A 12,496-nucleotide genomic window follows, 5' to 3' on the forward strand; every position below is an offset into this window, starting at 1 on the left:
ACTGGGCGAGGTCTCACCTCAAACAGTCGCTGCCTTTGTGCCTTCTGGAGCGCCTCGCTCAGGCGGAAGCTGAAGTTCAGCTCCTGCTCACGGTCTTTGACCAGGAAGCTGGAAGGGGACAGGAAGCACTTGTTCTTCCCAGACTAAGGAGAAAAACAGAGGGCACAGTATCAAACTAAAGAGCAAATGCACGAGATTAAAACTCCATCCCTACACCCAGATCTGTAATGCACCCTTCATTTATTTACAGTCACCTATCTAATAGATATCAGCGGTATTGGTACCTTCTCCAGCCACTCCAAAGTGACAATGGGGATGCCTCTAGCAACAGCGCAGAGAAACTTCACAGTGCGGCGAATGCGGTCAGTCACCAGATGAGTGCACTCGTACACCGAGTCTGCCAGCTCCCCTCCAAGTCGCTGGACCACCTGTTCCCCAGTCTCATCGATCACACCTGTGAACATAACCTGGGGAAGGAAAGAGCATCTCACAAATCTGGAGCTTTCCACTGCTTTGCACCCCCCACTCAACCCACTGATCCTCACCCTCCACTGTAGAATGCACGCTCACCCCACTGATCCGCACCCTCCAAGGTAGAACCCACGCTCGTCCCACTGATCCACACCCACCAAAAAAACGACGCTCGTCTCACTTATCCACACCTTCCACTATAGAACCCGCGCTTGCGCCACTAATCAGCGCGCTCTACAGTAGAACTGACACGCGTCTCACTGACCAGCACTCTCCACTGTAGAACCCACGCTCATCCCATTGATCAGCACCCTCTACTGTAGAACCACCGATCGTCCCACTGGTCTGCACCCTTTACTGTAGCACCCACGCTCGTCCCACGGATCCACACCCTCCACTGTGGAACCCATGCTTATCCCACTGATCAGCACCCTCTACTGTAGATCCCACGCTAGTCCCACTGATCTGCACCCCCTATGTAGCACCCACGCTCATCCCACTGATCCAAACTCTCCACTGTAGAACCCACGCTCATCCCACTGATCCGCACCTCTACTGCAGAACCGATGCTTGTCTCACTGATCCTTCAATGTAGAACCTACGCTCAACCCACTGATCTGCACCCTCCACTGTAGAACCCAAGCTCGTCCCACTGATCTGCACTCTCCTCTGTAGAACCCACCCTCGTCCCACTGATCTGCCCTGCTACTGTAGAACCGATGCTCATCCCACTGGCCCACACCCTCCACTATAGAACCCACACTCAACCCACTGATCCGCACCCACCACTGTAGAACCCACGCTAGTCCCACTGATCTGCACCCTCCAAGGTAGAACCCACGCTCGTCCCACTGATCCGCACCCACCAAAAAAACGACGCTTGTCTCACTGATCCACACTTTCCACTATAGAACCTGCGCTTGTCCCACTAATCAGCACGCTCTACAGTAGAACTGACACGCATCTCACTGACCAGCACTCTCCACTGTAGAACCCAGGCTCATCCCATTGATCAGCACCCTCTACTGTAGAACCACAGATCGTCCCACTGGTCTGCACCCTTTACTGTAGCACCCACGGTCGTCCCACGGATCCACACCCTCCACTGTGGAACCCATGATCATCCCACTGATCGGCACCCTCAACTGTAGATCCCACGCTAGTCCCACTGATCTGCACCCCCTATGTAGCACCCATGCTCGTCCCACTGATCCAAACTCTCCACTGTAGAACCCACGCTCGTCCCACTGATCTGAACCCTCTACTGTAGAACCCACGCTCGTCCCACTGATCCGCACCTCTACTGCAGAACCGATACTTCTCACTGATCCACACCCTTCAACGTAGAACCCACGCACAACCCACTGATCTGCACCCTCTACTGTAGAACCAATGCTCGTCTCACTGATCCACACCCTTCAACGTAGAACCCACGCTCAACCCACTGATCTGCACCCTCCACTGTAGAACCCAAGCTCGTACCACTGATCTGCACTCTCCTCTGTAGAACCCACCCTCATCCCACTGATCTGCACTGCTACTGTAGAACCGATGCTCATCCCACTGATCCACACCCTCCACTATAGAACCCACGCCCAACCCGCTGATCTGCACCCACCACTGTAGAACCCACGCTCGTCCCACTGATCAGCACTATCTACAGTAGAACCGATGCTTGTCTCACTGATCCGCACCCTTCAACTTAGAACCCACGCTCAACCCACTGATCCCCACCCTCTACTGTAGAACCAATGATCGTCTGACTGATACACCCCCCACTGTAGAACCCACGCTCGTCCCACTGATCCGCAGCTTCCACTGTAGAACCCACGCTTGTCCCACTGATCCGCACCCTCCACTGTAGAACCAATGCTTGTCTCACTGATCCCCACCCTTCAACGTAGAACCCATGCTCACTCACTGATCCACACCCTCTTCTGTAAAACCCACGCTTATCCCACTGATCTGCACCCTCTATTGTGGAACCCACGCTCGTCCCACTGATCCGCACCCTCCAGTGTAGAGCCTACACTTGTCCCACTGATCTGCACCCTCTACTGTAGAACCCATGCTCGTCTCACTGATCCGCACCCTTCAACATAGAATCCACCCTCAGCCCATTGATCCGTATCCTCCACTGTAGAACCCACGCTCGTCCCACTGATCTGCACTCTCCTCTGTAGAACCCACGCTCTTCCCAATGATCTGCACACTCCTCTGTAGAACCCACGCTCATCCCACTGATCCGCACCCTCCACTGTAGAACCAATGCTTGTCTCACTGATCCCCACCCTTCAACATAGAACCCATGCTCAACCCACTGATCCACACCCTCCTCTGTAGAACACACGCTCATCCCACTGATCTGCACCCTCCACTGTAGAACCCACGCTCGTCCCAATGATCAGCACACTCCTCTGTAGAACCCACGCTTGTCCCACTGATCCGCACCCTCCACTGTAGAACCCACACTTGTCCCACTGATCTGCACCCTCTACTGTAGAACCCACGCTCCTCTCACTGATCCGCACCCTTCAACATAGAACCCACGCTCAACCCATTGATCCGTACCCTCCACTGTAGAACCGACGCTCGTCCCATTGATCCGCACTCTCCTCTGTAGAACCCACGCTCTTCCCACTGATCTGCACACGCCTCTGTAGAACCCACGCTCATCCCACTGATCTGCACCCTCCACTGTAGAACCCACGCTCGTCCCACTGATCCGCACCCTCCACTGTAGAACCCACGCTCGTCCCACTGATCCGCACTCTCCTCTGTGGAACCCACACTCTTCCCAATGATCCGCACACTCCTCTGTAGAACCCACGCTCATCCCACTGATCCGCACCCTCCACTGTAGAACCTGCACTCATTTTGTTGCACAGCCTCTACATGCTTGTGCCACTCCACTGCACCCCAGTTGAAGAACCCACCAAAGGACCCATGCTCATCCCATTGCTCTGCACTCCCACCAAAGGACCCATGCTCATCCCACTGCTCTGTACCTTCACTACAAGCACCATGTTCATTTAGTTTCTACCTTGGATCATTGTTTAAAGACCACAAGCGTTCTTTAGTTTGCACCTTGGTTTGCAGCTACAGTGGAACAAATGGGGTGCTGACCAAACTCAGGAATGGTGCTTCACATGAGCTGCACTCTGTGATTGGTGTACTGGTCCATGTAAGCTAAACTGGGGTGTAGGAGAAAGAAGACAATGCACATTCTTCAAAAACCTTGAGACAGGTAGTTAAAGGGAGCCATTTTATCCAGGTTCTTCATGCTATTGCACTGATGAGCAGCAGTGCAAGCTCAGTGAGCAGCTGTGACGCACCGAGTGTTAGGTTATATCAAGTGTCTCTGTAAAGTGCACTTTCACTCAGGAGGATAGCCTGGTGCTGATCAGGTGGGACTGCCTAACCCTGCATACGGTAGACTGGTTATTGAAAAGCCAGGTCTTCAACTTCTTGCAGAATTCAAGAAGACAGGAGGAGGCTCTGATGTGGAACAGGAGATGTTCTTTGCTTTAGGTAAGTAAGAGAACGCCCATCCACCGGAGGTGTTTTTGTGTATTTGAGGGATGTGTGAGAGTAGGATCCAGGTGGAGCGAAGATGGCTGGGTACTTGGCGGAAAATGAGACTTCTCAGGTGGATTGTACCTAAGTTGTGCAGTGCCTTGAGTGTGTGTAGGGATATGGGTACAGGATATTTACACCTCACCTTGGGCAGTGGAATCCATTGCATCACACTGTTACAGCTGGTGCCATACAATGGTACGAGGCAGGTATTTCCCTCAGCAGCTGGGGATGTTCTTGCACTCCTTCTCTGCTACAGGATGGCTACTCACCTATCTATACACTGATGCATAGGATACCAAGCCTGCCGTATGGGTGAAGGGGGTGTCCTGCACCGATATAACCGTAATCCCTCTAGCAGCAGCCGTGGTTCTCACACAGGGGCTGCCAAGTAGTGGTCAGGACTATCCTCCCAAGAGGCTGCACAAGTTGAGGTGCTCACGCTGTGCCTAGGGCACGATTATATTTGTGCACACTCCACTGAGGGCACACTTGTGACATGGTACAGGTTACCACAGCTGGAACCCGATGTATTAACACTAGGCTTATGCAGGCATCTCTGCAATAGTACAGTCCAGGTCCACACCTGGGCACCGGCTCAAATTGTAGACCTAAAACTCTCCTGCCAGGCCTGTCAGTACTGGCCAGATCCTTCTACAGGCGTGGGGTAAGTTGGTGTGTATATACACTCGGCTTCAAGTGGTGCATATAGTTCTGGTAGAATCCAGAGCTCTCCAACTAGGGCTGTGAGAGCTGCCAACACTCTGCTGAGTGGCTGCAATACAGTGGAAGTGGCCACAGGTTATAGATGCGGCTGTGCCTGCCAGCACTCTGCTGCAGATGCTGCAAAATACAGGCATGGGCTGTGTGTCTCCTGTAGAGGCTGCAGTACAATCACTGTAGAGGCGCAGGATAACTCCATCCAAGCATCGTCGTGATTATACCCCGTTTCACCAGATGCCCACATACTGGTGGAGGTCAGACCACCTCTGTCAGGGGCTGTTTAAGCATCGTCGTGATTATACCCCGTTTCACCAGATGCCCACATACTGGTGGGATGTCAGAGCATCTCTGTCAGGGGCTGTTTAAGCATCGTCGTGATTATACCCCGTTTCACCAGATGCCCACATACTGGTGGGATGTCGGAGCACCTCTGTCAGAGGCTGTTTAAGCATCGTCGTGATTATACCCCATTTCACCAGATGCCCACATACTGGTGGGATGTCGGAGCACCTCTGTCAGGGGCTGTTTAAGCATCGTCGTGATTATACCCCGTTTCACCAGATGCCCACATACTGGTGGAGGTCAGACCACCTCTGTCAGAGGCTGTTTAAGCATCGTCGTGATTATACCCCGTTTCACCAGATGCCCACATACTGGTGGAGGTCAGAGCACCTCTGTCAGAGGCTGTTTAAGCATCGTCGTGATTATACCCCGTTTCACCAGATGCCCACATACTGGTGGGATGTCGGAGCACCTCTGTCAGGGGCTGTTTAAGCATCGTCGTGATTATACCCCGTTTCACCAGATGCCCACATACTGGTGGAGGTCAGAGCACCTGTCAGGGGCTGTTTAAGCATCGTCGTGATTATACCATGTTTCACCAGATGCCCACATACTGGTGGGATGTCAGAGCACCTCTGTCAGAGGCTGTTTAGTAACACTCAGCTGCAGGGGCTTCAATTCATTGGAAGAGGCCAAGGCCCTCCCTCAGAGGCTCTGCAAGCTACTTATTAACATTGCGCTGTAGGGGCTGCAAAACACTGGAAGAGGCATGTCCGCCTGTGTAAGCCACTCATTCATATTCTGCTTCAGCAGCTGCAATAAAAGGCTATGCCCCTCCGTTAAAGACTACAGAAGCTGAAGTGATTAAAAACGCAGATCTCATCTGCATCACAACGTGCCATGTCTAGCCCGGAAGACTGAGGGTAGGGGTGGAGGAGTGGATGAAGAATTCATGTTGATGTTCCTCCTCTCTCGGACAGACTCAAATCTCCTATTTTCTACATATCCATGAAATGCACCAAGACTCTCCTGGCCATGAGGGACCAGGCACATCAGGGAAGGTTCATGCACAAATGGGAAACTCATGGTGAATTCAGTGCTGTTCCCATTCGGACCGGCAAGCACTCCCACACCCATGAGGCTGTGCCTTAGCAGGAACGGACCACATGCTTCACTGCACCATCCCTTGAATACAAAACTATAGAAAGTTATGCTCTTACTGGCCCTTAGACCTGCATGTCCCACTCAGCCAGGACTCTGCCTCTGCACCCCGGAAGAGTTGTATGTGGTCCCCCATTAAATCACCACGTGTCCCCCTCTCCTCACTTCAAGCTCCCCAGAAGATCTACATGGCACCTAATGAGAATCCCAGATTCTCCCATTTGCTCTTACCTTAGGCGCACTGTGCTCCTTGAAGACACCAGGGCTGTGGCTGAGGTTAGGGGTGCGGCTCCTGCGGCGAGGGGTGTCTGCCTGCGGAGGTGCACTTACTTCTTCAGCTTTGCCTTCAGAGGAAGCAGAGCTTTTTTTCCGGTGCCTACCTCCAGGTGCCACAGACTCTTGTGAGGAATCTGTCTGCTGAGCCTGAAAGAAGTATACAGGATAGTTTGAGGGGATGGAGACAGAAAAATCGTAAATCCTTTCCTGAGGAAGGGCAGAGACAGAGGAGCAGTGTGAGAGGAGCCAGTTGAAGCTCTTTGTACAGAGGGCTAAAAGGTCAGAGCTTTATAACCTGTTCTATGATAGAGTAATCCATGGAGAAATAACAGGGGCTTCTATTCCACAAGTGATCAATCTAAGGTACAAAGGAAACCTCTGCAGCTATGATCTTTCAATCCACACCTTCTCTGGGGAGGAAACCTTTTAAATGAAAGGAGAGTTTGGACTACACACTCACTGTGTTCACTCACCTCTCTCTCTCTCTATAGACCAACTGATTACCTTATTTACAAGCACAAAGCCGAGAGCTCTATAAATGGTATCTTTGTATCTTCTTTAAAATCGTAAACCTATGCTCTCTCCTCCCTGAAACCGAGTTTCGAAATTAACTGGGACGGTCACTATGCTGTGATGTTGCTGGGACGGTAGATGTACATGGACAGCACAGCTTTAGGTCTGCCTATAAACAGCTGTCGCACCAGCCTCATTTAATAAAAAAACATATGTATGTACTCACTAAAAAAAACAAAGGTTAAAGGGAGATTATAGTACGTTAGGTGGCAATGTCAAACATAACAAGGTTTTCAAACCAAAAAATGTAAATGACCAGTTATAGTTCAGTGAGCTAAGTATAACTTGTGCCCCCGCCACGCACTGTTTATAACCTCACATATTAGATCACTGATGACATGTTAAATGGTATCACTGATGACATTATTCCATAAATGTGTCAGAGTGATCCATATTTTTCAGACTGGAAGGTATTCAGCAAACTACAACTAGACCCAAGTTTCTACAGCTTCTCTACTGCTGATGGGTGTAATCTTTTGCAACATGCAGGACGTAAACCTTATCTGTTAAACCTGCCCACATAGTGTGTTTTTTACCCTGGTATTCAGTTGTGTAAGAAAGAGAATGGCTCTGTTGATATTAATGCGATCGGTAATGTATTAAACCTTGAATACTGCTCAAGAAAATATTTGTTCATTATTTATCTTAATGACGTGTGTCTGTTAAATAACTCATCTGAATTAGAATTTGAAGGCAACTGCTTCTCATCTACGCATTAGGCACTGGGAAGGCTCGTACAAACAAGCACTATGAATAACCCTGGGTAGTGTGTAAACATATATTACATATATTCCTGAAATCACCAGAAAGGGGTCACCAAAAGAACAATGCAAACCAAAGTATAACTTAAACCGTGTGTTAGTGAGTCATCCATCTATTATAGGCTCAATAATCCACAATGTCTTAAAAGTTCCAGTGAACTTCTATAAATAAATATCAGAACTTTATAAATCTCCAGTTCATATAGAAATTGTCTATAACCTTAAAGGAGAACTATTTCACATAAGCAGGTAGACAGAAATCCACAGGTAAATAATGCCTTGTAAAATAAAACTTAAGATTTTCACACATATTTTTGGTAATAGGCCTTTCATTTAAAGATCAACCTATTGAAAACGTATGCGTGTAACTCGCACTATAGCTCAGTCTCTATCTTGTGTACATGAATTACTGCTTGCACTTAGCACTTCACCTGTAGCTCAAGTGTGCGCCACATACCTGAATGAGACTTGGCCCCAGCACTACAGCGTCTCTACTTTGCACTTGCACACAAGCACAGAGAGTTAATCTATGCTCCACGTTTGTGAGCCCCTTACACCCAACTGTGTTTTGTAATATTATCCAGTGGTTTATAGAATAATTTGAAGAGCACTAGCTTGGATGATGTCCTGAGTGATGTCATCAATAATAAAGTTTGACATGCAACGACTGATGTCATTAATGAGGTTATAGGAGTGGTTTAATATGTGAGGTCATATGCAGTGTATGGTGGGGAACAAGATAAAGTTACCTCACTGACCTATAACTGGTGAATTTCAGTGCTTTTTTTGGTTTTAAAACTTTATGTTGTCACTTAACGGTAACGTCCCTTCAACCTTACTTTGTTTCAGTAATTTCAGTTTTTTTGTTTTTTTAAATGCAACTTAAGGTCTTTTTTATATGCCCAACTATGACATCACTTTAACCTTTGTTTTTCTTAAGTAAATTTCTGACTTTTTTTCTTTTAATGCAAGTTACATTTATTTCCCATACCTACCTATAACAGCACTTTACCTTTCTTTTTTAAGAAAAGTTTCTATATTTTTTTTTATCACATCCACCCAACTCCAAGCTGTGGACAGTTTTCCTCCATGCGCAACAGGGAAGTGGCAGCACAGCGCGCTGTCCAGCCACTACGCGGCCATAAAAGACCCCCATGGGTGGCCAACCCACTGCCGTGCATGACCTTTTCATTCAATCAGTCAATTTTTACACACAATGTGTGATTGTGTGCAGAATATACTGGATATTATATTTTTGTTGGAGTGTTTTTCTTTTGTGTGCTGCTGTAAAAATTTTCGTTTACCCATTTAGAACTACTGTTTATATAATTTTATTTTCGTTTTTCTTCTTTTAGATTTTTTCTAAACAAGTTAAAAAATATAATGGTGTAACCTATTTTTTCTAACTTATTTTCTATACACATTTTTATTGTGTACTTTTAATTGTGTCTATTGCTTCAGCTAAAAGTTTGTTTTTAGACTCGAATGAGCACCCAAACATCCCTCCACACCCCCACTGTGGCATTCACTGCAGTGTGTTCTGAAATACTGCATAGTGCAGACATGCTCTTCCGCTTGTCATTTTGGGAGATCACCAAGTGCTCTTCAAACTCCTTCATCTACAGGGTGTTCTTTCTAAAACTTGGCCAGGGTAATCTGATCTGGGCGCATGCTTCCACATACCAGAACTGCCCATGGAATAGTGTCCAGAATGGCTGCAATAAAAGTCTTGACTGCACAATGTGCTTGTTACATTTCAAGCATTTTTTTGCATGGGTGGAAATATAAAGACTTGCATACAAGAGATTCCTTCTCAGGGCACCTTGACAGTGGTGCAGAGCATACTGAAGTCACTAGTATTACATCATCCTCCTGTGATGACGCTGATAAGCTACACCGAGTGATTTCACTGCTGGATGTCTCCTCCAAGTTTTGTCAGATGCCATAATGCCTCTAGATACGACGTTTTCCAGTTCCCTCTCTGAAACGCCAATAGCAAATGGTATCCAACAACTTCCTTCCAGCTTTTTCTATAGCAAGTGGGCTTGTCTTAACTAGTTTTCACTTTCTCCCCAATGGAATAGCTTCTTTCGTATATTTCTGACCTCCTATAAGGTACCGTGGGACGCCCAAACCCAATGAGCTAATGCCATGTTACTACATTGATGTGCATGGTCTGGTAGCTGGAGTCCCATGATCCCTGCACTGTGAGGTTGTCGAGATGAGTCCACCATCCTGTGAGGGAGGCATCTGAGGTTAGAACTATTTGGGGTACAGGGTCTTGAAAAGCCCGCCCTTTGAGTAGATTAGTGGAATTACACCACAGGAGAGAGATGTATGCTGTACAATCTGCCAACACTAGACCCTGAAGATGACCCTGAACTTGTAACCGTTGACGAGAAAGACATTGTTCTAAGGGCCGCATATAAAGTCTGGCATGAGGGACGATGGCAATGCAGGATGCCATCATGCCTAGGAGTCAGATCCGTGTTTTCACTGTGTAATTTGATTGACCTGTATTTGAGAAGTTGTTTCCTGAAAATTGTGGACATATTGTATGTTGAGTACAACCCCTAGATATGGTTGAATCTGGAGTTGTGATTTTAGGGTGTTTATCGTGAACCCTAACTTGTGAAGGTCTACTGTTGTTTGAGTGGAAGACTGACATGAACTTAAAGTGTTGGCTTTGATCAGCCAATCATCCAAGTAAGGAAATACGTGTATATGTTGCCTTCTCAGATGTGCTGTGACTACTGCCAGACACTTGGTGAGTACCCTGGGAGCGGCTGTAACTCCGAAAGAAGGAACCTTGAACTCATGATGTTAGATAATTGCTTTTTTTTTTCCTTAATAGTAGAGATTGTAGCTCTTATTTTAAAAGAGTGAGACGTTCTGTTGACATTTTGTGTCTGCGAGGTGAAATGTCTGGGGGTGTTGATGTAAGTTCTAGACAATAATGTTACTGGATAATGGATGGGACCCATTGGTCCGATGTTATCTCTGTCCATTGTTGGTGGTAAAATTGAAGACGCCCGCCCTACTGGACTGGAATGAGGAGGTGGAATGTGGAGGTAGTCAAAGTTTGGCTGCAGAGGGTGAACCATGAGTTTTGGTGGTTTTTCTCTGCCCTTAGAGCTGCTTCCTCGAGATGTTCCTCTGAAAAACCCTCTAGAGTTGGAGGAAGAGGCCTGATGCTGCTGTGAGTGGGTATAATCAGAGGATGCAGTCCCTCTGTAGCCACCCCTGTACATTGAACAACAACAAAAACCTGTGTTTGGTTAATTTTGTAAACCACCCACAGCATTAGCTGTGTCTATGTCTTTTTTTAAGTTTTTCGAGGGCAGAGTCAACCTGGGACCCAAATAGGTGCTCTCCGTCAAAAGGCATATTGAGGACAGCTTGTTGGACTTCTGGTCTGAAACCAGAAGACCTTAACCAGGCATCTCTTCTAAGGAGGATACTGGGATTGACCCCTCGTGAGGCTGTGTCTGCTGCATCAAGTGCACATCTACTTGAAGTATTTGCAATTGTTTCGCCTTCAGAGACAATTTGCTGTGCACCTTTACGGTTTTCTTCTGGGAGGTGTTGAAGAGGGTTTTCCATTTTGTCCCAGTGTGCCCTATCATATCTTGCAAGCAATGCCTGGGAATTGGCAATGCGTCTATGATTGGCTGCTTGTGCAGCAACCCTTTTCCCTGCTGCATCAATTTGTTTTACTTTCCTTCTCTAGAGGAGAATCTCCAGTAGCCTGGCTGTTTACTCTTTTCCTGGCTGTGGCAGTGACAATGGAATCTGGAGGGACTTGCGACCGAATATGTATTGGGTCCGATGGAGCTGCTTTTTAATTTTTATCTACCCATGGTGTAATTATACAGGAGCGCTCAGGCTCTTTAAAAATGTCTTGCACATGTTGAAGCACTCCTGGTATGTCCCTGTGTGTGGTGGTGAGAGTACCCAACGGAAAGTCTTCTTCTATTGGATCCTAGTAATTGCACATTGTGATAAGCAGCCGCCCTGGCTATTACTTGTTGATACCCAGCGGTGCCCTCTGGAGGGGACGGGCGGGCAGGATCGAGATCTGGGTCTGTATCTATAATAGGTTCTGTATCATAAGTATCCCAGGGGTCAGGACCAAGTGGAACCTCCCCTAGATCTTCCTTACCATATACATGGGAACCCTGTGGTGTGTAATGTTCCACAATTTGAGAATGAGGTGGAGGAGAAAGCGGAGGTGGAGATGAGGCAGATGTAGGCAGAGCTAGGAGAGGAGCCGCTGCTGCAGATGTAGAAGCTTTCTCCTTATGTTGTTTTTTAGGAGAAGGTGAGGTATCAAGATCCTGCTGAAAAGAAAGATTCTTCTTTACAAGGATGATGGGAGAAGCCACAATTCTGCCCGGATCCTTTTCAATGTGAATTTTGCACTGCTTAACGTTTATAGTTTCTAAAATAGGCTCAATTGGAAACAATGAAACTGAAGAACGGTCAGACGCAGTTGTTTTGTAGACCGATATTTTATATAATTTAGTTTCCGAAGGGACAGATGGTGTCCTCCTTGTAGTTGTAGGCATCGAAGTAGCCAGACCCAAACCTTTTGGTTCAGAAGTCTTGGATGCTTTTGTTCAGACCAAAAGAATAGAGGTTGACTGTAAAGACTAACCTACAGTCGTTCCGGA

At 47.4% G+C, this 12,496-nt stretch overlaps 1 protein-coding gene across 3 annotated transcripts in view; it reads right to left on the reverse strand.

Moving 5' to 3' along the window:
- MDC1 (mediator of DNA damage checkpoint 1) overlaps positions 1–12,496 on the reverse strand; it is a 133,462-nt gene that overhangs the window by 21,372 nt on the left and 99,594 nt on the right. For all 3 annotated transcript variants that reach the window (XM_069241835.1, XM_069241833.1, XM_069241834.1), the window contains 3 exons: positions 6,445–6,636; positions 285–467; positions 18–143 (listed from right to left, as the gene is read on the reverse strand). In XM_069241835.1, the coding sequence (XP_069097936.1) occupies positions 18–143; positions 285–467; positions 6,445–6,636 (501 nt within the window). The remainder of the gene's footprint in view (positions 1–17; positions 144–284; positions 468–6,444; positions 6,637–12,496) is intronic.

The sequence above is a fragment of the Pleurodeles waltl genome, chromosome 6 (assembly GCF_031143425.1).
Source record: "Pleurodeles waltl isolate 20211129_DDA chromosome 6, aPleWal1.hap1.20221129, whole genome shotgun sequence".
NCBI lineage: Eukaryota > Metazoa > Chordata > Amphibia > Caudata > Salamandridae > Pleurodeles > Pleurodeles waltl.